The sequence below is a fragment of the Oncorhynchus nerka genome, linkage group LG27 (assembly GCF_034236695.1).
Source record: "Oncorhynchus nerka isolate Pitt River linkage group LG27, Oner_Uvic_2.0, whole genome shotgun sequence".
Lineage (NCBI taxonomy): Eukaryota > Metazoa > Chordata > Actinopteri > Salmoniformes > Salmonidae > Oncorhynchus > Oncorhynchus nerka.
In genome coordinates this window covers 30,047,126-30,070,639 of record NC_088422.1, presented here as the reverse complement: position 1 = coordinate 30,070,639, position 23,514 = coordinate 30,047,126, and the positions used below count along the sequence as shown (strand labels likewise).

The 23,514-nt window shown below is 39.1% G+C and overlaps 1 protein-coding gene across 1 annotated transcript in view; it reads left to right on the top strand.

The window, feature by feature from the left end:
• Positions 1-23,514, top strand: part of dpysl2a (dihydropyrimidinase like 2a) — a 47,203-nt gene that overhangs the window by 9,531 nt on the left and 14,158 nt on the right. The window contains exons 6-7 of the mRNA XM_029637715.2: positions 1,313-1,393; positions 1,486-1,554. Coding sequence (XP_029493575.1) covers positions 1,313-1,393; positions 1,486-1,554 — 150 coding nt within the window. The remainder of the gene's footprint in view (positions 1-1,312; positions 1,394-1,485; positions 1,555-23,514) is intronic.

Here is a 23,514-nt window from a genome sequence, read left to right as displayed (position 1 = left end):
TGGTTATGACACCTACATAAGAGTGTAAAACCCTCAAAACCTACCACACAAAGCAAAAACATTCCATTACACCATAGTCTATGTGTCAACAGTATCTTTATGTTATCTATTTGTTTGTTCTTGACCATATTAAATTATCATTGTAATTGTGTACACATTGATGTCAGACATGCAGCTTACCCCAATGCTCTGTTGCTGATGACTGAGATTAATGCAGGAACAGATTTCAGGAGCAGGACAAGACACCCTCTTTTTGACTGATGACTGATATAAGGGCGTGTACGAGATACAAGCCAGATAGGCCTATGATTATTAAGGTCATAATGCTTTTTGACAGTGTAATAAAGTGTATTTTCTTAGTCCAAGTAAAGTGACACAGTATGGTCATAAAGTTATTTAAAATATGATGAATAAAGCATGACTATAAATAATTTATTACAACAACAAAGGATTTAAGAAACAAACTTTAAAACGAAAGGGAACTTCTTGGCAGGGAAAAAAACTAGTTTGAATAAATGTGGGTTTTGACACTTATGTAGGTGTCATAACCAGCCATAAAATAATGCAATATGTGTCACAACAGGTGTAAATATGGGTTATGACAATGTTATGACCATATTATGACAGGTTATGTCAGCTGTTATGACATTAGTTAATGGTTATGACCATGTTATGGCACTGCGTGTCAAGTAAAGTGTTACCCATTGCTTAGAAACTCTTTGAAGGCTGAAACCTAATTTGAGATTAGTACGTGTAAAAAGTAGTTGATGTCAATGGGGGATTTGCATGGATTTATGCGGAACACTGCTCCAACAATTATGAGATTATTGAAGACTTCTTCACCTCCTCTGGAATATCTACTGCTATCTGACTGCTAGATAAAGGATTGTCTTACTGTGGGGTGATTGATCTCTCTCACGTTGCACATGTATTTCTGGGAAAGCTTTGTTAATGGCACTGTATTGAGTTTTCCCACTCAGCACAGGCCGGTTAGTGGTTAGGACTGCCACTGGGGATGACTCTTGTAACACGTGCTGAAAGATTGCCTGACAGTTTCCTGTGGCCTATTGCAGCTGTCAATTCCTAGTTGATTGCCATGTGAAATCTGAGTTGAACCATGTGGTCAACCTAAAGAAGTAGAGTAAATTAATTAATCTATGCATTAATCTTAACATTCTCATCCAACATGTCTTGCTCTGACAAAGATCTCCACTAAAGCTTGGACCACCAAAAAACACATTGTAAATGTCCTCATTGCTAAAACCCCTTGTTCCCTGGCCTGTGTTGAAAGGATGCTTTCCTCTTCCTGTAGATGTACGAGGTGTTCAATGTCATCAGAAACTTGGGAGCAATCGCTCAGGTGCACGCAGAGAACGGGGACATCATTGCCGAGGTAACAGAACTTCTAATAAATCCTATCACCTTGTCCCAGTTTGCTGTCTCCACAGGCCAAGCCACTAAAGCTGTTGTCTGATATGTTTGCAGGAGCAGCGTAAGATCCTGGAGCTGGGCATCACTGGCCCTGAGGGTCACGTGCTGAGCCGCCCGGAGGAGGTAACTACGACCTCTGGCCAAGGGCTGTGCTTCTATTAGTCTTCTACTTGAACTTGAAGTGTTCCTTTGGTTGTTTTACATGGAAAGCCAGAAAGTGGCTATATGATGTTACAGGAGAATGTTGCTTTGGTTGTTTTACATGGAAAGCCAGAAAGTGGCTATATGATGTTTCAGGAGAATGTTGCTTTGGTTGTTTTACATGGAAAGCCAGAAAGTGGCTATATGATGTTTCAGGAGAATGTTGCTTTGGTTGTTTTACATGGAAAGCCAGAAAGTGGCTATATGATGTTTCAGGAGAATGTTGCTTTGGTTGTTTTACATGGAAAGCCAGAAAGTGGCTATATGATGTTTCAGGAGAATGTTGCTTTGGTTGTTTTACATGGAAAGCCAGAAAGTGGCTATATGATGTTTCAGGAGAATGTTGCTTTGGTTGTTTTACATGGAAAGCGAGAAAGTGGCTATATGATGTTTCAGGAGAATGTTGCTTTGGTTGTTTTACATGGAAAGCCAGAAAGTGGCTATATGATGTTTCAGGAGAATGTTGCTTTGGTTGTTTTACATGGAAAGCGAGAAAGTGGCTATATGATGTTTCAGGAGAATGTTGCTTTGGTTGTTTTACATGGAAAGCCAGAAAGTGGCTATATGATGTTTCAGGAGAATGTTGCTTTGGTTGTTTTACATGGAAAGCGAGAAAGTGGCTATATGATGTTTCAGGAGAATGTTGCTTTGGTTGTTTTACATGGAAAGCAAGAAAGTGGCTATATGATGTTTCAGGAGAATGTGGCTTTGGTTGTTTTACATGGAAAGCAAGAAAGTGGCTATATGATGTTTCAGGAGAATGTTGCTTTGGTTGTTTTACATGGAAAGCGAGAAAGTGGCTCTATGATGTTACAGGAGAATGTTGCTTTGGTTGTTTTACATGGAAAGCGAGAAAGTGGCTATATGATGTTTCAGGAGAATGTTGCTTTGGTTGTTTTACATGGAAAGCGAGAAAGTGGCTATATGATGTTTCAGGAGAATGTTGCTTTGGTTGTTTTACATGGAAAGCGAGAAAGTGGCTCTATGATGTTACAGGAGAATGTTGCTTTGGTTGTTTTACATGGAAAGCCAGAAAGTGGCTATATGATGTTTCAGGAGAATGTTGCTTTGGTTGTTTTACATGGAAAGCCAGAAAGTGGCTATATGATGTTTCAGGAGAATGTTGCTTTGGTTGTTTTACATGGAAAGCCAGAAAGTGGCTATATGATGTTTCAGGAGAATGTTGCTTTGGTTGTTTTACATGGAAAGCGAGAAAGTGGCTATATGATGTTTCAGGAGAATGTTGCTTTGGTTGTTTTACATGGAAAGCGAGAAAGTGGCTATATGATGTTTCAGGAGAATGTTGCTTTGGTTGTTTTACATGGAAAGCAAGAAAGTGGCTATATGATGTTTCAGGAGAATGTGGCTTTGGTTGTTTTACATGGAAAGCAAGAAAGTGGCTATATGATGTTTCAGGAGAATGTTGCTTTGGTTGTTTTACATGGAAAGCGAGAAAGTGGCTCTATGATGTTTCAGGAGAATGTTGCTTTGGTTGTTTTACATGGAAAGCGAGAAAGTGGCTCTATGATGTTACAGGAGAATGTTGCTTTGGTTGTTTTACATGGAAAGCGAGAAAGTGGCTATATGATGTTTCAGGAGAATGTTGCTTTGGTTGTTTTACATGGAAAGCGAGAAAGTGGCTCTATGATGTTACAGGAGAATGTTGCTTTGGTTGTTTTACATGGAAAGCGAGAAAGTGGCTCTATGATGTTACAGGAGAATGTTGCTTTGGTTGTTTTACATGGAAAGCGAGAAAGTGGCTATATGATGTTTCAGGAGAATGTTGCTTTGGTTGTTTTACATGGAAAGCGAGAAAGTGGCTCTATGATGTTACAGGAGAATGTTGCTTTGGTTGTTTTACATGGAAAGCCAGAAAGTGGCTATATGATGTTTCAGGAGAATGTTGCTTTGGTTGTTTTACATGGAAAGCGAGAAAGTGGCTCTATGATGTTACAGGAGAATGTTGCTTTGGTTGTTTTACATGGAAAGCGAGAAAGTGGCTATATGATGTTTCAGGAGAATGTTGCTTTGGTTGTTTTACATGGAAAGCGAGAAAGTGGCTATATGATGTTTCAGGAGAATGTGGCTTTGGTTGTTTTACATGGAAAGCCAGAAAGTGGCTCTATGATGTTACAGGAGAATGTTGCTTTGGTTGTTTTACATGGAAAGCCAGAAAGTGGCTATATGATGTTTCAGGAGAATGTTGCTTTGGTTGTTTTACATGGAAAGCGAGAAAGTGGCTCTATGATGTTACAGGAGAATGTTGCTTTGGTTGTTTTACATGGAAAGCGAGAAAGTGGCTATATGATGTTTCAGGAGAATGTTGCTTTGGTTGTTTTACATGGAAAGCGAGAAAGTGGCTATATGATGTTTCAGGAGAATGTGGCTTTGGTTGTTTTACATGGAAAGCCAGAAAGTGGCTCTATGATGTTACAGGAGAATGTTGCTTTGGTTGTTTTACATGGAAAGCCAGAAAGTGGCTATATGATGTTTCAGGAGAATGTTGCTTTGGTTGTTTTACATGGAAAGCGAGAAAGTGGCTCTATGTAAGTCGCTCTGGATAAGAGCGTCTGCTAAATTACTTAAATGTAAATGTAAATGATGTTTCAGGAGAATGTTGCTTTGGTTGTTTTACATGGAAAGCGAGAAAGTGGCTCTATAATGTTTCAGGAGAATGTTGCTTTGGTTGTTTTACATGGAAAGCCAGAAAGTGGCTATATGATGTTTCAGGAGAATGTTGCTTTGGTTGTTTTACATGGAAAGCGAGAAAGTGGCTCTATGATGTTTCAGGAGATTGTTGCTTTGGTTGTTTTACATGGAAAGCGAGAAAGTGGCTCTATGATGTTACAGGAGAATGTTGCTTTGGTTGTTTTACATGGAAAGCGAGAAAGTGGCTATATGATGTTTCAGGAGAATGTTGCTTTGGTTGTTTTACATGGAAAGCGAGAAAGTGGCTCTATGATGTTACAGGAGAATGTTGCTTTGGTTGTTTTACATGGAAAGCGAGAAAGTGGCTATATGATGTTTCAGGAGAATGTTGCTTTGGTTGTTTTACATGGAAAGCGAGAAAGTGGCTCTATGATGTTACAGGAGAATGTTGCTTTGGTTGTTTTACATGGAAAGCGAGAAAGTGGCTATATGATGTTTCAGGAGAATGTTGCTTTGGTTGTTTTACATGGAAAGCGAGAAAGTGGCTCTATGATGTTACAGGAGAATGTTGCTTTGGTTGTTTTACATGGAAAGCCAGAAAGTGGCTATATGATGTTTCAGGAGAATGTTGCTTTGGTTGTTTTACATGGAAAGCGAGAAAGTGGCTCTATGATGTCACAGGAGAATGTTGCTTTGGTTGTTTTACATGGAAAGCGAGAAAGTGGCTATATGATGTTTCAGGAGAATGTTGCTTTGGTTGTTTTACATGGAAAGCGAGAAAGTGGCTATATGATGTTTCAGGAGAATGTGGCTTTGGTTGTTTTACATGGAAAGCCAGAAAGTGGCTCTATGATGTTACAGGAGAATGTTGCTTTGGTTGTTTTACATGGAAAGCCAGAAAGTGGCTATATGATGTTTCAGGAGAATGTTGCTTTGGTTGTTTTACATGGAAAGCGAGAAAGTGGCTCTATGATGTTACAGGAGAATGTTGCTTTGGTTGTTTTACATGGAAAGCGAGAAAGTGGCTATATGATGTTTCAGGAGAATGTTGCTTTGGTTGTTTTACATGGAAAGCGAGAAAGTGGCTATATGATGTTTCAGGAGAATGTGGCTTTGGTTGTTTTACATGGAAAGCCAGAAAGTGGCTCTATGATGTTACAGGAGAATGTTGCTTTGGTTGTTTTACATGGAAAGCCAGAAAGTGGCTATATGATGTTTCAGGAGAATGTTGCTTTGGTTGTTTTACATGGAAAGCGAGAAAGTGGCTCTATGATGTTACAGGAGAATGTTGCTTTGGTTGTTTTACATGGAAAGCGAGAAAGTGGCTATATGATGTTTCAGGAGAATGTTGCTTTGGTTGTTTTACATGGAAAGCGAGAAAGTGGCTATATGATGTTTCAGGAGAATGTGGCTTTGGTTGTTTTACATGGAAAGCCAGAAAGTGGCTCTATGATGTTACAGGAGAATGTTGCTTTGGTTGTTTTACATGGAAAGCCAGAAAGTGGCTATATGATGTTTCAGGAGAATGTTGCTTTGGTTGTTTTACATGGAAAGCGAGAAAGTGGCTATATGATGTTTCAGGAGAATGTGGCTTTGGTTGTTTTACATGGAAAGCCAGAAAGTGGCTCTATGATGTTACAGGAGAATGTTGCTTTGGTTGTTTTACATGGAAAGCCAGAAAGTGGCTATATGATGTTTCAGGAGAATGTTGCTTTGGTTGTTTTACATGGAAAGCGAGAAAGTGGCTCTATGATGTTACAGGAGAATGTTGCTTTGGTTGTTTTACATGGAAAGCGAGAAAGTGGCTATATGATGTTTCAGGAGAATGTTGCTTTGGTTGTTTTACATGGAAAGCGAGAAAGTGGCTATATGATGTTTCAGGAGAATGTGGCTTTGGTTGTTTTACATGGAAAGCCAGAAAGTGGCTCTATGATGTTACAGGAGAATGTTGCTTTGGTTGTTTTACATGGAAAGCCAGAAAGTGGCTATATGATGTTTCAGGAGAATGTTGCTTTGGTTGTTTTACATGGAAAGCGAGAAAGTGGCTCTATGTAAGTCGCTCTGGATAAGAGCGTCTGCTAAATTACTTAAATGTAAATGTAAATGATGTTTCAGGAGAATGTTGCTTTGGTTGTTTTACATGGAAAGCGAGAAAGTGGCTCTATGATGTTTCAGGAGAATGTTGCTTTGGTTGTTTTACATGGAAAGCCAGAAAGTGGCTATATGATGTTTCAGGAGAATGTTGCTTTGGTTGTTTTACATGGAAAGCGAGAAAGTGGCTCTATGATGTTTCAGGAGAATGTTGCTTTGGTTGTTTTACATGGAAAGCGAGAAAGTGGCTCTATGATGTTACAGGAGAATGTTGCTTTGGTTGTTTTACATGGAAAGCGAGAAAGTGGCTATATGATGTTTCAGGAGAATGTTGCTTTGGTTGTTTTACATGGAAAGCGAGAAAGTGGCTCTATGATGTTACAGGAGAATGTTGCTTTGGTTGTTTTACATGGAAAGCGAGAAAGTGGCTATATGATGTTTCAGGAGAATGTTGCTTTGGTTGTTTTACATGGAAAGCGAGAAAGTGGCTCTATGATGTTTCAGGAGAATGTTGCTTTGGTTGTTTTACATGGAAAGCCAGAAAGTGGCTATATGATGTTTCAGGAGAATGTTGCTTTGGTTGTTTTACATGGAAAGCGAGAAAGTGGCTCTATGATGTTTCAGGAGATTGTTGCTTTGGTTGTTTTACATGGAAAGCGAGAAAGTGGCTCTATGATGTTACAGGAGAATGTTGCTTTGGTTGTTTTACATGGAAAGCGAGAAAGTGGCTATATGATGTTTCAGGAGAATGTTGCTTTGGTTGTTTTACATGGAAAGCGAGAAAGTGGCTCTATGATGTTACAGGAGAATGTTGCTTTGGTTGTTTTACATGGAAAGCGAGAAAGTGGCTATATGATGTTTCAGGAGAATGTTGCTTTGGTTGTTTTACATGGAAAGCGAGAAAGTGGCTCTATGATGTTACAGGAGAATGTTGCTTTGGTTGTTTTACATGGAAAGCGAGAAAGTGGCTATATGATGTTTCAGGAGAATGTTGCTTTGGTTGTTTTACATGGAAAGCGAGAAAGTGGCTCTATGATGTTACAGGAGAATGTTGCTTTGGTTGTTTTACATGGAAAGCCAGAAAGTGGCTATATGATGTTTCAGGAGAATGTTGCTTTGGTTGTTTTACATGGAAAGCGAGAAAGTGGCTCTATGATGTTACAGGAGAATGTTGCTTTGGTTGTTTTACATGGAAAGCGAGAAAGTGGCTATATGATGTTTCAGGAGAATGTTGCTTTGGTTGTTTTACATGGAAAGCGAGAAAGTGGCTATATGATGTTTCAGGAGAATGTGGCTTTGGTTGTTTTACATGGAAAGCCAGAAAGTGGCTCTATGATGTTACAGGAGAATGTTGCTTTGGTTGTTTTACATGGAAAGCCAGAAAGTGGCTATATGATGTTTCAGGAGAATGTTGCTTTGGTTGTTTTACATGGAAAGCGAGAAAGTGGCTCTGGATGGATGTAAGGAGAATGTTGCTTTGGTTGTTTTACATGAATGTTTCAGGAGAATGTTGCTTTGGTTGTTTTACAAATGAAAGTGGCTATATGATGTTTCAGGAGAATGTTGCTTTGGTTGTTTTACATGGAAAGCGAAAAGTGGCTCTATGATGTTTCAGGAGAATGTTGCTTTGGTTGTTTTACATGGAAAGCCAGAAAGTGGCTCTATGATGTTTCAGGAGAATGTTGCTTTGGTTGTTTTACATGGAAAGCCAGAAAGTGGCTATATGATGTTTCAGGAGAATGTTGCTTTGGTTGTTTTACATGGAAAGGCGAGAAAGTGGCTCTATGTGTTTGATGTTTCAGGAGAATGTTGCTTTGGTTGTTTTACATGGAAAGCGAGAAAGTGGCTCTATGATGTTTCAGGAGAATGTTGCTTTGGTTGTTTTACATGGAAAGCGAGAAAGTGGCTATATGATGTTTCAGGAGAATGTTGCTTTGGTTGTTTTACATGGAAAGCGAGAAAGTGGCTCTATGATGTTACAGGAGAATGTTGCTTTGGTTGTTTTACATGGAAAGCGTTGCAGAAAGTGGCTATATGATGTTTCAGGATGTTCAGGAGAATGTTGCTTTGGTTGTTTTACATGGAAAGCGAGAAAATGATGTTACAGGTTGCTTTGGTTGTTTTACATGGAAAGCGAGATGTTTTCAGGAGAATGTTGCTTTGGTTGTTTTACATGGAAAGCGAGAAAGTGGCTATATGATGTTTCAGGAGAATGTTGCTTTGGTTGTTTTACATGGAAAGCGAAAAGTGGCTCTATGATGTTACAGGAGAATGTTGCTTTGGTTGTTTTACATGGAAAGTGGGAAAGCTGGCTCTATGATGTTTCAGGAGAATGTTGCTTTGGTTGTTTTACATGGAAAGCGAGAAAGTGGCTATATGATGTTTCAGGAGAATGTTGCTTTGGTTGTTTTACATGGAAAGCGAGAAAGTGGCTATGATGTTTCAGGAGAATGTTGCTTTGGTTGTTTTACATGGAAAGCGAGAAAGTGGCTCTATGATGTTACAGGAGAATGTTGCTTTGGTTGTTTTACATGGAAAGGGAGAAAGTGGCTATATGATGTTACAGGAGAATGTTGCTTTGGTTGTTTTACATGGAAAGCGAGAAAGTGGCTATATGATGTTTCAGGAGAATGTTGCTTTGGTTGTTTTACATGGAAAGCGAGAAAGTGGCTCTATGATGTTACAGGAGAATGTTGCTTTGGTTGTTTTACATGGAAAGCGAGAAAGTGGCTATATGATGTTTCAGGAGAATGTTGCTTTGGTTGTTTTACATGGAAAGCGAGAAAGTGGCTCTATGATGTTTCAGGAGAATGTTGCTTTGGTTGTTTTACATGGAAAGCCAGAAAGTGGCTATATGATGTTTCAGGAGAATGTTGCTTTGGTTGTTTTACATGGAAAGCTCTATGAGAAAGTGGCTCTAAAGATGTTACAGGAGAATGTTGCTTTGGTTGTTTTACATGGAAAGCCAGAAAGTGGCTATATGATGTTTCAGGAGAATGTTGCTTTGGTTGTTTTAATGGAAAGCCAGAAATGTGGTTTCAGGAGAATGTTGCTTTGGTTGTTTTACATGGAAAGCCAGAAAGTGGCTCTATGATGTTACAGGAGAATGTTGCTTTGGTTGTTTTACACATGGAAATGTTTCAGGAGAATGTTGCTTTGGTTGTTTTACATGGAAAGCGAGAAAGTGGCTATATGATGTTTCAGGAGAATGTTGCTTTGGTTGTTTTACATGGAAAGCCAGAAAGTGGCTCTATGATGTTACAGGAGAATGTTGCTTTGGTTGTTTTACATGGAAAGCGAGAAAGTGGCTATATGTTGTTTCAGGAGAATGTTGCTTTGGTTGTTTTACATGGAAAGCGAGAAAGTGGCTCTATGATGTTTCAGGAGAATGTTGCTTTGGTTGTTTTACATGGAAAGAAAAGTGGCTTATGATGTTTCAGGAGAATGTTGCTTTGGTTGTTTTACATGGAAAGCGAGAAAGTGGCTATATGATGTTTCAGGAGAATGTTGCTTTGGTTGTTTTACATGGAAAGCGAGAAAGTGGCTCTATGATGTTACAGGAGAATGTTGCTTTGGTTGTTTTACATGGAAAGCCAGAAAGTGGCTATATGATGTTTCAGGAGAATGTTGCTTTGGTTGTTTTACATGGAAAGCGAGAAAGTGGCTATGATGTTTTCAGGAGAATGTTGCTTTGGTTGTTTTACATGGAAAGCGAGAAAGTGGCTCTATGATGTTACAGGAGAATGTTGCTTTGGTTGTTTTACATGGAAAGCCAGAAAGTGGCTATATGATGTTTCAGGAGAATGTTGCTTTGGTTGTTTTACATGGAAAGCTGGCTATATGATGTTTCAGGAGAATGTTGCTTTGGTTGTTTTACATGGAAAGCGAGAAAGTGGCTATATGATGTTTCAGGAGAATGTTGCTTTGGTTGTTTTACATGGAAAGCCAGAAAGTGGCTCTATGATGTTACAGGAGAATGTTGCTTTGGTTGTTTTACATGGAAAGCCAGAAAGTGGCTATATGATGTTTCAGGAGAATGTTGCTTTGGTTGTTTTACATGGAAAGCGAGAAATGTTACAGGAGAATGTTGCTTTGGTTGTTTTACATGGAAAGCCAGTTGTTGCTTTGGTTGTTTTACATGGAGAATGATGTTTCAGGAGAATGTTGCTGGTTGTTTTACATGGAAAGCCAGAAAGTGGCTATATGATGTTTCAGGAGAATGTTGCTTTGGTTGTTTTACATGGAAAGCCAGAAAGTGGCTAAAGCGAGAAAGTATGATGTTTCAGGAGAATGTTGCTTTGGTTGTTTTACATGGAAAGCCAGAAAGTGGCTCTATGATGTTACAGGAGAATGTTGCTTTGGTTGTTTTACATGGAAAGCCAGAAAGTGGCTATATGATGTTTCAGGAGAATGTTGCTTTGGTTGTTTTACATGGAAAGCGAGAAAGTGGCTTCACATGGAGGAGAATGTTGCTTTGGTTGTTTTACATGGAAAGCGAGAAAGTGGCTCTATGATGTTTCAGGAGAATGTTGCTTTGGTTGTTTTACATGGAAAGCCAGAAAGTGGCTATATGATGTTTCAGGAGAATGTTGCTTTGGTTGTTTTACATGGAAAGCCTCTATGATGTTTCAGGAGAATGTTGCTTTGGTTGTTTTACATGGAAAGCGAAAGTGGCTCTATGATGTTACAGGAGAATGTTGCTTTGGTTGTTTTACATGGAAAGCGAGAAAGTGGCTATATGATGTTTCAGGAGAATGTTGCTTTGGTTGTTTTACATGGAAAGCGAGAAAGTGGCTCTATGATGTTACAGGAGAATGTTGCTTTGGTTGTTTTACATGGAAAGCGAGAAAGTGGCTATATGATGTTTCAGGAGAATGTTGCTTTGGTTGTTTTACATGGAAAGCCAGAAAGTGGCTCTATGATGTTATGTTTCAGGAGAATGTTGCTTTGGTTGTTTTACATGGAAAGCCAGAAAGTGGCTATATGATGTTTCAGGAGAATGTTGCTTTGGTTGTTTTACATGGAAAGCCAGAAAGTGGCTATATGATGTTTCAGGAGAATGTTGCTTTGGTTGTTTTACATGGAAAGCCAGAAAGTGGCTCTATGATGTTTCAGGAGAATGTTGCTTTGGTTGTTTTACATGGAAAGCCAGAAAGTGGCTATATGATGTTTCAGGAGAATGTTGCTTTGGTTGTTTTACATGGAAAGCAGAAAGTGGCTCTATGATGTTTCAAGAATCGCTCTGGATAAGAGCGTCTGCTAAATGACTTAAATGTAAATGAAATGATGTTTCAGGAGAATGTTGCTTTGGTTGTTTTACATGGAAAGCGAGAAAGTGGCTCTATGATGTTTCAGGAGAATGTTGCTTTGGTTGTTTTACATGGAAAGCCAGAAAGTGGCTATATGATGTTTCAGGAGAATGTTGCTTTGGTTGTTTTACATGGAAAGCGAGAAAGTGGCTCTATGATGTTTCAGGAGAATGTTGCTTTGGTTGTTTTACATGGAAAGCGAGAAAGTGGCTCTATGATGTTACAGGAGAATGTTGCTTTGGTTGTTTTACATGGAAAGCAAGAAAGTGGCTCTATGATGTTACAGGAGAATGTTGCTTTGGTTGTTTTACATGGAAAGCCAGAAAGTGGCTATATGATGTTTCAGGAGAATGTTGCTTTGTTTGTTTTACATGGAAAGCAAGAAAGTGGCTATATGATGTTTCAGGAGAATGTGGCTTTGGTTGTTTTACATGGAAAGCAAGAAAGTGGCTATATGATGTTTCAGGAGAATGTGGCTTTGGTTGTTTTACATGGAAAGCAGAAAGTGGCTATATGATGTTTCAGGAGAATGTTGCTTTGGTTGTTTTACATGGAAAGCGAGAAAGTGGCTCTATGATGTTACAGGAGAATGTTGCTTTGGTTGTTTTACATGGAAAGCGAAAGTGGCTATATGATGTTTCAGGAGAATGTTGCTTTGGTTGTTTTACATGGAAAGCGAGAAAGTGGCTCTATGATGTTACAGGAGAATGTTGCTTTGGTTGTTTTACATGGAAAGCGAGAAAGTGGCTATATGATGTTTCAGGAGAATGTTGCTTTGGTTGTTTTACATGGAAAGCGAGAAAGTGGCTCTATGATGTTACAGGAGAATGTTGCTTTGGTTGTTTTACATGGAAAGCCAGAAAGTGGCTATATGATGTTTCAGGAGAATGTTGCTTTGGTTGTTTTACATGGAAAGCGAGAAAGTGGCTCTATGATGTTACAGGAGAATGTTGCTTTGGTTGTTTTACATGGAAAGCGAGAAAGTGGCTATATGATGTTTCAGGAGAATGTTGCTTTGGTTGTTTTACATGGAAAGCGAGAAAGTGGCTATATGATGTTTCAGGAGAATGTGGCTTTGGTTGTTTTACATGGAAAGCCAGAAAGTGGCTCTATGATGTTACAGGAGAATGTTGCTTTGGTTGTTTTACATGGAAAGCCAGAAAGTGGCTATATGATGTTTCAGGAGAATGTTGCTTTGGTTGTTTTACATGGAAAGCGAGAAAGTGGCTCTATGATGTTACAGGAGAATGTTGCTTTGGTTGTTTTACATGGAAAGCGAGAAAGTGGCTATATGATGTTTCAGGAGAATGTTGCTTTGGTTGTTTTACATGGAAAGCGAGAAAGTGGCTATATGATGTTTCAGGAGAATGTGGCTTTGGTTGTTTTACATGGAAAGCCAGAAATTGGCTCTATGATGTTACAGGAGAATGTTGCTTTGGTTGTTTTACATGGAAAGCCAGAAAGTGGCTATATGATGTTTCAGGAGAATGTTGCTTTGGTTGTTTTACATGGAAAGCCAGAAAGTGGCTCTATGTAAGTCGCTCTGGATAAGAGCGTCTGCTAAATGACTTAAATGTAAATTATGTTTCAGGAGAATGTTGCTTTGGTTGTTTTACATGGAAAGCGAGAAAGTGGCTCTATGATGTTTCAGGAGAATGTTGCTTTGGTTGTTTTACATGTAAAGCCAGAAAGTGGCTATATGATGTTTCAGGAGAATGTTGCTTTGGTTGTTTTACATGGAAAGCGAGAAAGTGGCTATATGATGTTTCAGGAGAATGTGGCTTTGGTTGTTTTACATGGAAAGCCAGAAAGTGGCTATATGATGTTTCAGGAGAATGTTGCTTTGGTTGTTTTACATGGAAAGCGAGAAAGTGGCTCTAAAGTGCTCTGGATAAGAGCTGCTAAATGATGTTGTAAATGATGTTTCAGGAGAATGTTGCTTTGGTTGTTTTACATGGAAAGCGAGAAAGTGGCTCTATGATGTTTCAGGAGAATGTTGCTTTGGTTGTTTTACATGGAAAGCCAGAAAGTGGCTATATGATGTTTCAGGAGAATGTTGCTTTGGTTGTTTTACATGGAAAGCGAGAAAGTGGCTCTATGATGTTTCAGGAGAATGTTGCTTTGGTTGTTTTACTTGGAAAGCCAGAAAGTGGCTATATGATGTTTCAGGAGAATGTTGCTTTGGTTGTTTTACATGGAAAGCCAGAAAGTGGCTCTATGATGTTACAGGAGAATGTTGCTTTGGTTGTTTTACATGGAAAGCGAGAAAAAGTCGCTCTGGATAAGAGCGTCTGCTAAATGACTTAAATGTAAATGTAAATGATTTTCAGGAGAATGTTGCTTTGGTTGTTTTACATGGAAAGCGAGAAAGTGGCTCTATGATGTTTCAGGAGAATGTTGCTTTGGTTGTTTTATGGAAAGCCAGAAAGTGGCTATATGATGTTTCAGGAGAATGTTGCTTTGGTTGTTTTACATGGAAAGCGAGAAAGTGGCTCTATGATGTTACAGGAGAATGTTGCTTTGGTTGTTTTACATGGAAAGCGAGAAAGTGGCTATATGATGTTTCAGGAGAATGTTGCTTTGGTTGTTTTACTTGGAAAGCGAGAAAGTGGCTATATGATGTTTCAGGAGAATGTGGCTTTGGTTGTTTTACATGGAAAGCCAGAAAGTGGCTCTATGATGTTACAGGAGAATGTTGCTTTGGTTGTTTTACATGGAAAGCCAGAAAGTGGCTATATGATGTTTCAGGAGAATGTTGCTTTGGTTGTTTTACTTGGAAAGCGAGAAAGTGGCTATATGATGTTTCAGGAGAATGTGGCTTTGGTTGTTTTACATGGAAAGCCAGAAAGTGGCTCTATGATGTTACAGGAGAATGTTGCTTTGGTTGTTTTACATGGAAAGCCAGAAAGTGGCTATATGATGTTACAGGAGAATGTTGCTTTGGTTGTTTTTCATGGAAAGCCAGAAAGTGGCTATATGATGTTTCAGGAGAATGTTGCTTTGGTTGTTTTACATGGAAAGCCAGAAAGTGGCTCTATGATGTTACAGGAGAATGTTGCTTTGGTTGTTTTACATGGAAAGCCAGAAAGTGGCTCTATGATGTTACAGGAGAATGTTGCTTTGGTTGTTTTACATGGAAAGCCAGAAAGTGGCTCTATGATGTTTCAGGAGAATGTTGCTTTGGTTGTTTTACATGGAAAGCCAGAAAGTGGCTATATGATGTTTCAGGAGAATGTTGCTTTGGTTGTTTTACATGGAAAGCCAGAAAGTGGCTCTATGATGTTACAGGAGAATGTTGCTTTGGTTGTTTTACATGGAAAGCCAGAAAGTGGCTATATGATGTTTCAGGAGAATGTTGCTTTGGTTGTTTTACATGGAAAGCCAGAAAGTGGCTATATGATGTTACAGGAGAATGTTGCTTTGGTTGTTTTACATGGAAAGCGAGAAAGTGGCTCTATGATGTTACAGGAGAATGTTGCTTTGGTTGTTTTACATGGAAAGCAAGAAAGTGGCTCTATGATGTTTCAGGAGAATGTTGCTTTGGTTGTTTTACATGGAAAGCGAGAAAGTGGCTCTATGATGTTACAGGAGAATGTTGCTTTGGTTGTTTTACATGGAAAGCCAGAAAGTGGCTATATGATGTTTCAGGAGAATGTTGCTTTGGTTGTTTTACATGGAAAGCGAGAAAGTGGCTATATGATGTTACAGGAGAATGTTGCTTTGGTTGTTTTACATGGAAAGCCAGAAAGTGGCTCTATGATGTTACAGGAGAATGTTGCTTTGGTTGTTTTACATGGAAAGCCAGAAAGTGGCTGTATGATGTTACAGGAGAATGTTGCTTTGGTTGTTTTACATGGAAAGCGAGAAAGTGGCTATATGATGTTTCAGGAGAATGTTGCTTTGGTTGTTTTACATGGAAAGCGAGAAAGTGGCTATATGATGTTTCAGGAGAATGTGGCTTTGGTTGTTTTACATGGAAAGCCAGAAAGTGGCTCTATGATGTTACAGGAGAATGTTGCTTTGGTTGTTTTACATGGAAAGCCAGAAAGTGGCTATATGATGTTTCAGGAGAATGTTGCTTTGGTTGTTTTACATGGAAAGCGAGAAAGTGGCTCTATGATGTTACAGGAGAATGTTGCTTTGGTTGTTTTACATGGAAAGCGAGAAAGTGGCTATATGATGTTTCAGGAGAATGTTGCTTTGGTTGTTTTACATGGAAAGCGAGAAAGTGGCTATATGATGTTTCAGGAGAATGTGGCTTTGGTTGTTTTACATGGAAAGCCAGAAATTGGCTCTATGATGTTACAGGAGAATGTTGCTTTGGTTGTTTTACATGGAAAGCCAGAAAGTGGCTATATGATGTTTCAGGAGAATGTTGCTTTGGTTGTTTTACATGGAAAGCCAGAAAGTGGCTCTATGATGTTTAAATGTAAATTATGTTTCAGGAGAATGTTGCTTTGGTTGTTTTACATGGAAAGCGAGAAAGTGGCTCTATGATGTTTCAGGAGAATGTTGCTTTGGTTGTTTTACATGTAAAGCCAGAAAGTGGCTATATGATGTTTCAGGAGAATGTTGCTTTGGTTGTTTTACATGGAAAGCGAGAAAGTGGCTATATGATGTTTCAGGAGAATGTGGCTTTGGTTGTTTTACATGGAAAGCCAGAAAGTGGCTATATGATGTTTCAGGAGAATGTTGCTTTGGTTGTTTTACATGGAAAGCGAGAAAGTGGCTCTATGTAAGTCGCTCTGGATAAGAGCGTCTGCTAAATGACTTAAATGTAAATGTAAATGATGTTTCAGGAGAATGTTGCTTTGGTTGTTTTACATGGAAAGCGAGAAAGTGGCTCTATGATGTTTCAGGAGAATGTTGCTTTGGTTGTTTTACATGGAAAGCCAGAAAGTGGCTATATGATGTTTCAGGAGAATGTTGCTTTGGTTGTTTTACATGGAAAGCGAGAAAGTGGCTCTATGATGTTTCAGGAGAATGTTGCTTTGGTTGTTTTACTTGGAAAGCCAGAAAGTGGCTATATGATGTTTCAGGAGAATGTTGCTTTGGTTGTTTTACATGGAAAGCCAGAAAGTGGCTCTATGATGTTACAGGAGAATGTTGCTTTGGTTGTTTTACATGGAAAGCGAGAAAGTGGCTCTATGTAAGTCGCTCTGGATAAGAGCGTCTGCTAAATGACTTAAATGTAAATGTAAATGATGTTTCAGGAGAATGTTGCTTTGGTTGTTTTACATGGAAAGCGAGAAAGTGGCTCTATGATGTTTCAGGAGAATGTTGCTTTGGTTGTTTTACATGGAAAGCCAGAAAGTGGCTATATGATGTTTCAGGAGAATGTTGCTTTGGTTGTTTTACATGGAAAGCGAGAAAGTGGCTCTATGATGTTACAGGAGAATGTTGCTTTGGTTGTTTTACATGGAAAGCGAGAAAGTGGCTATATGATGTTTCAGGAGAATGTTGCTTTGGTTGTTTTACTTGGAAAGCGAGAAAGTGGCTATATGATGTTTCAGGAGAATGTGGCTTTGGTTGTTTTACATGGAAAGCCAGAAAGTGGCTCTATGATGTTACAGGAGAATGTTGCTTTGGTTGTTTTACATGGAAAGCCAGAAAGTGGCTATATGATGTTTCAGGAGAATGTTGCTTTGGTTGTTTTACTTGGAAAGCGAGAAAGTGGCTATATGATGTTTCAGGAGAATGTGGCTTTGGTTGTTTTACATGGAAAGCCAGAAAGTGGCTCTATGATGTTACAGGAGAATGTTGCTTTGGTTGTTTTACATGGAAAGCCAGAAAGTGGCTATATGATGTTACAGGAGAATGTTGCTTTGGTTGTTTTTCATGGAAAGCCAGAAAGTGGCTATATGATGTTTCAGGAGAATGTTGCTTTGGTTGTTTTACATGGAAAGCCAGAAAGTGGCTGTATGATGTTACAGGAGAATGTTGCTTTGGTTGTTTTACATGGAAAGCCAGAAAGTGGCTCTATGATGTTACAGGAGAATGTTGCTTTGGTTGTTTTACATGGAAAGCCAGAAAGTGGCTCTATGATGTTTCAGGAGAATGTTGCTTTGGTTGTTTTACATGGAAAGCCAGAAAGTGGCTATATGATGTTTCAGGAGAATGTTGCTTTGGTTGTTTTACATGGAAAGCCAGAAAGTGGCTCTATGATGTTACAGGAGAATGTTGCTTTGGTTGTTTTACATGGAAAGCCAGAAAGTGGCTATATGATGTTTCAGGAGAATGTTGCTTTGGTTGTTTTACATGGAAAGCCAGAAAGTGGCTATATGATGTTACAGGAGAATGTTGCTTTGGTTGTTTTACATGGAAAGCGAGAAAGTGGCTCTATGATGTTACAGGAGAATGTTGCTTTGGTTGTTTTACATGGAAAGCAAGAAAGTGGCTCTATGATGTTTCAGGAGAATGTTGCTTTGGTTGTTTTACATGGAAAGCGAGAAAGTGGCTCTATGATGTTACAGGAGAATGTTGCTTTGGTTGTTTTACATGGAAAGCCAGAAAGTGGCTATATGATGTTTCAGGAGAATGTTGCTTTGGTTGTTTTACATGGAAAGCGAGAAAGTGGCTATATGATGTTACAGGAGAATGTTGCTTTGGTTGTTTTACATGGAAAGCCAGAAAGTGGCTCTATGATGTTACAGGAGAATGTTGCTTTGGTTGTTTTACATGGAAAGCCAGAAAGTGGCTGTATGATGTTACAGGAGAATGTTGCTTTGGTTGTTTTACATGGAAAGCCAGAAAGTGGCTATATGATGTTTCAGGAGAATGTTGCTTTGGTTGTTTTACATGGAAAGCCAGAAAGTGGCTCTATGATGTTACAGGAGAATGTTGCTTTGGTTGTTTTACATGGAAAGCCAGAATGTGGCTATATGATGTTACAGGAGAATGTTGCTTTGGTTGTTTTACATGGAAAGCCAGAAAGTGGCTCTATGATGTTACAGGAGAATGTTGCTTTGGTTGTTTTACATGGAAAGCCAGAAAGTGGCTCTATGATGTTTCAGGAGAATGTTGCTTTGGTTGTTTTACATGGAAAGCCAGAAAGTGGCTATATGATGTTTCAGGAGAATGTTGCTTTGGTTGTTTTACATGGAAAGCCAGAAAGTGTCTCTATGATGTTACAGGAGAATGTTGCTTTGGTTGTTTTACATGGAAAGCCAGAAAGTGGCTATATGATGTTTCAGGAGAATGTTGCTTTGGTTGTTTTACATGGAAAGCCAGAAAGTGGCTATATGATGTTACAGGAGAATGTTGCTTTGGTTGTTTTACATGGAAAGCCAGAAAGTGGCTGTATGATGTTACAGGAGAATGTTGCTTTGGTTGTTTTACATGGAAAGCCAGAAAGTGGCTATATGATGTTTCAGGAGAATGTTGCTTTGGTTGTTTTACATGGAAAGCCAGAAAGTGGCTGTATGATGTTACAGGAGAATGTTGCTTTGGTTGTTTTACATGGAAAGCCAGAAAGTGGCTATATGATGTTTCAGGAGAATGTTGCTTTGGTTGTTTTACATGGAAAGCCAGAAAGTGGCTCTATGATGTTTCAGGAGAATGTTGCTTTGGTTGTTGTACATGGAAAGCCAGAAAGTGGCTCTATGATGTTTCAGGAGAATGTTGCTTTGGTTGTTTTACATGGAAAGCCAGAAAGTGGCTCTATGATGTTTCAGGAGAATGTTGCTTTGGTTGTTGTACATGGAAAGCCAGAAAGTGGCTCTATGATGTTTCAGGAGAATGTTGCTTTGGTTGTTTTACATGGAAAGCCAGAAAGTGGCTCTATGATGTTTCAGGAGAATGTTGCTTTGGTTGTTTTACATGGAAAGCCAGAAAGTGGCTATATGATGTTTCAGGAGAATGTTGCTTTGGTTGTTTTACATGGAAAGCCAGAAAGTGGCTCTATGATGTTTCAGGAGAATGTTGCTTTGGTTGTTTTACATGGAAAGCGAGAAAGTGGCTATATGATGTTTCAGGAGAATGTTGCTTTGGTTGTTTTACATGGAAAGCGAGAAAGTGGCTCTATGATGTTACAGGAGAATGTTGCTTTGGTTGTTTTACATGGAAAGCCAGAAAGTGGCTATATGATGTTTCAGGAGAATGTTGCTTTGGTTGTTTTACATGGAAAGCGAGAAAGTGGCTCTATGATGTTACAGGAGAATGTTGCTTTGGTTGTTTTACATGGAAAGCGAGAAAGTGGCTATATGATGTTTCAGGAGAATGTTGCTTTGGTTGTTTTACTTGGAAAGCGAGAAAGTGGCTATATGATGTTTCAGGAGAATGTGGCTTTGGTTGTTTTACATGGAAAGCCAGAAAGTGGCTCTATGATGTTACAGGAGAATGTTGCTTTGGTTGTTTTACATGGAAAGCCAGAAAGTGGCTATATGATGTTTCAGGAGAATGTTGCTTTGGTTGTTTTACATGGAAAGCGAGAAAGTGGCTCTATGTAAGTCGCTCTGGATAAGAGCGTCTGCTAAATGACTTAAATGTAAATGTAAATGATGTTTCAGGAGAATGTTGCTTTGGTTGTTTTACATGGAAAGCGAGAAAGTGGCTCTATGATGTTTCAGGAGAATGTTGCTTTGGTTGTTTTACATGGAAAGCGAGAAAGTGGCTCTATGATGTTTCAGGAGAATGTTGCTTTGGTTGTTTTACATGGAAAGCGAGAAAGTGGCTCTATGATGTTACAGGAGAATGTTGCTTTGGTTGTTTTACATGGAAAGCAAGAAAGTGGCTCTATGATGTTACAGGAGAATGTTGCTTTGGTTGTTTTACATGGAAAGCCAGAAAGTGGCTATATGATGTTTCAGGAGAATGTTGCTTTGGTTGTTTTACATGGAAAGCCAGAAAGTGGCTATATGATGTTACAGGAGAATGTTGCTTTGGTTGTTTTTCATGGAAAGCCAGAAAGTGGCTATATGATGTTTCAGGAGAATGTTGCTTTGGTTGTTTTACATGGAAAGCCAGAAAGTGGCTGTATGATGTTACAGGAGAATGTTGCTTTGGTTGTTTTACATGGAAAGCCAGAAAGTGGCTCTATGATGTTACAGGAGAATGTTGCTTTGGTTGTTTTACATGGAAAGCCAGAAAGTGGCTCTATGATGTTTCAGGAGAATGTTGCTTTGGTTGTTTTACATGGAAAGCCAGAAAGTGGCTATATGATGTTTCAGGAGAATGTTGCTTTGGTTGTTTTACATGGAAAGCCAGAAAGTGGCTCTATGATGTTACAGGAGAATGTTGCTTTGGTTGTTTTACATGGAAAGCCAGAAAGTGGCTATATGATGTTTCAGGAGAATGTTGCTTTGGTTGTTTTACATGGAAAGCCAGAAAGTGGCTATATGATGTTACAGGAGAATGTTGCTTTGGTTGTTTTACATGGAAAGCGAGAAAGTGGCTCTATGATGTTACAGGAGAATGTTGCTTTGGTTGTTTTACATGGAAAGCAAGAAAGTGGCTCTATGATGTTTCAGGAGAATGTTGCTTTGGTTGTTTTACATGGAAAGCGAGAAAGTGGCTCTATGATGTTACAGGAGAATGTTGCTTTGGTTGTTTTACATGGAAAGCCAGAAAGTGGCTATATGATGTTTCAGGAGAATGTTGCTTTGGTTGTTTTACATGGAAAGCGAGAAAGTGGCTATATGATGTTACAGGAGAATGTTGCTTTGGTTGTTTTACATGGAAAGCCAGAAAGTGGCTCTATGATGTTACAGGAGAATGTTGCTTTGGTTGTTTTACATGGAAAGCCAGAAAGTGGCTGTATGATGTTACAGGAGAATGTTGCTTTGGTTGTTTTACATGGAAAGCCAGAAAGTGGCTATATGATGTTTCAGGAGAATGTTGCTTTGGTTGTTTTACATGGAAAGCCAGAAAGTGGCTCTATGATGTTACAGGAGAATGTTGCTTTGGTTGTTTTACATGGAAAGCCAGAATGTGGCTATATGATGTTACAGGAGAATGTTGCTTTGGTTGTTTTACATGGAAAGCCAGAAAGTGGCTCTATGATGTTACAGGAGAATGTTGCTTTGGTTGTTTTACATGGAAAGCCAGAAAGTGGCTCTATGATGTTTCAGGAGAATGTTGCTTTGGTTGTTTTACATGGAAAGCCAGAAAGTGGCTATATGATGTTTCAGGAGAATGTTGCTTTGGTTGTTTTACATGGAAAGCCAGAAAGTGTCTCTATGATGTTACAGGAGAATGTTGCTTTGGTTGTTTTACATGGAAAGCCAGAAAGTGGCTCTATGATGTTTCAGGAGAATGTTGCTTTGGTTGTTTTACATGGAAAGCCAGAAAGTGGCTATATGATGTTACAGGAGAATGTTGCTTTGGTTGTTTTACATGGAAAGCCAGAAAGTGGCTGTATGATGTTACAGGAGAATGTTGCTTTGGTTGTTTTACATGGAAAGCCAGAAAGTGGCTATATGATGTTTCAGGAGAATGTTGCTTTGGTTGTTTTACATGGAAAGCCAGAAAGTGGCTGTATGATGTTACAGGAGAATGTTGCTTTGGTTGTTTTACATGGAAAGCCAGAAAGTGGCTATATGATGTTTCAGGAGAATGTTGCTTTGGTTGTTTTACATGGAAAGCCAGAAAGTGGCTCTATGATGTTTCAGGAGAATGTTGCTTTGGTTGTTGTACATGGAAAGCCAGAAAGTGGCTCTATGATGTTTCAGGAGAATGTTGCTTTGGTTGTTTTACATGGAAAGCCAGAAAGTGGCTCTATGATGTTTCAGGAGAATGTTGCTTTGGTTGTTGTACATGGAAAGCCAGAAAGTGGCTCTATGATGTTTCAGGAGAATGTTGCTTTGGTTGTTTTACATGGAAAGCCAGAAAGTGGCTCTATGATGTTTCAGGAGAATGTTGCTTTGGTTGTTTTACATGGAAAGCCAGAAAGTGGCTATATGATGTTTCAGGAGAATGTTGCTTTGGTTGTTTTACATGGAAAGCCAGAAAGTGGCTGTATGATGTTACAGGAGAATGTTGCTTTGGTTGTTTTACATGGAAAGCCAGAAAGTGGCTATATGATGTTTCAGGAGAATGTTGCTTTGGTTGTTTTACATGGAAAGCCAGAAAGTGGCTCTATGATGTTTCAGGAGAATGTTGCTTTGGTTGTTGTACATGGAAAGCCAGAAAGTGGCTCTATGATGTTTCAGGAGAATGTTGCTTTGGTTGTTTTACATGGAAAGCCAGAAAGTGGCTCTATGATGTTTCAGGAGAATGTTGCTTTGGTTGTTTTACATGGAAAGCCAGAAAGTGGCTCTATGATGTTTCAGGAGAATGTTGCTTTGGTTGTTTTACTTGGAAAGCCAGAAAGTGGCTCTATGATGTTTCAGGAGAATGTTGCTTTGGTTGTTTTACTTGGAAAGCCAGAAAGTGGCTATATGATGTTTCAGGAGAATGTTGCTTTGGTTGTTTTACTTGGAAAGCCAGAAAGTGGCTCTATGATGTTTCAGGAGAATGTTGCTTTGGTTGTTTTACTTGGAAAGCCAGAAAGTGGCTATATGATGTTTCAGGAGAATGTTGCCTTTTTACAACCAAATCTCCATTTTTAATGTAAATCTCATGTTATAGATGGGTCCAAATGGAAGCCCTGAAGCCCTTGGCAAAATAAAATAAGAACTTAGACTCTATTAATTATCTTGTTTGAACAAGTTATATGAATGTTGTTTTATCTAATTAGACCTAATTTGTTATGCAGTTTGTCAGACCGTGTAATGGTTGCTGCATTATTAATTTACGTTTTTTTATTGGCATTCAACAGTAGCCCTGCTTTAGCCTGAGCATGTAAGTGGGCGAGTGTTGAGCGAGGAGCAGAGCGTAATTTGAGCAGATTTTAAAA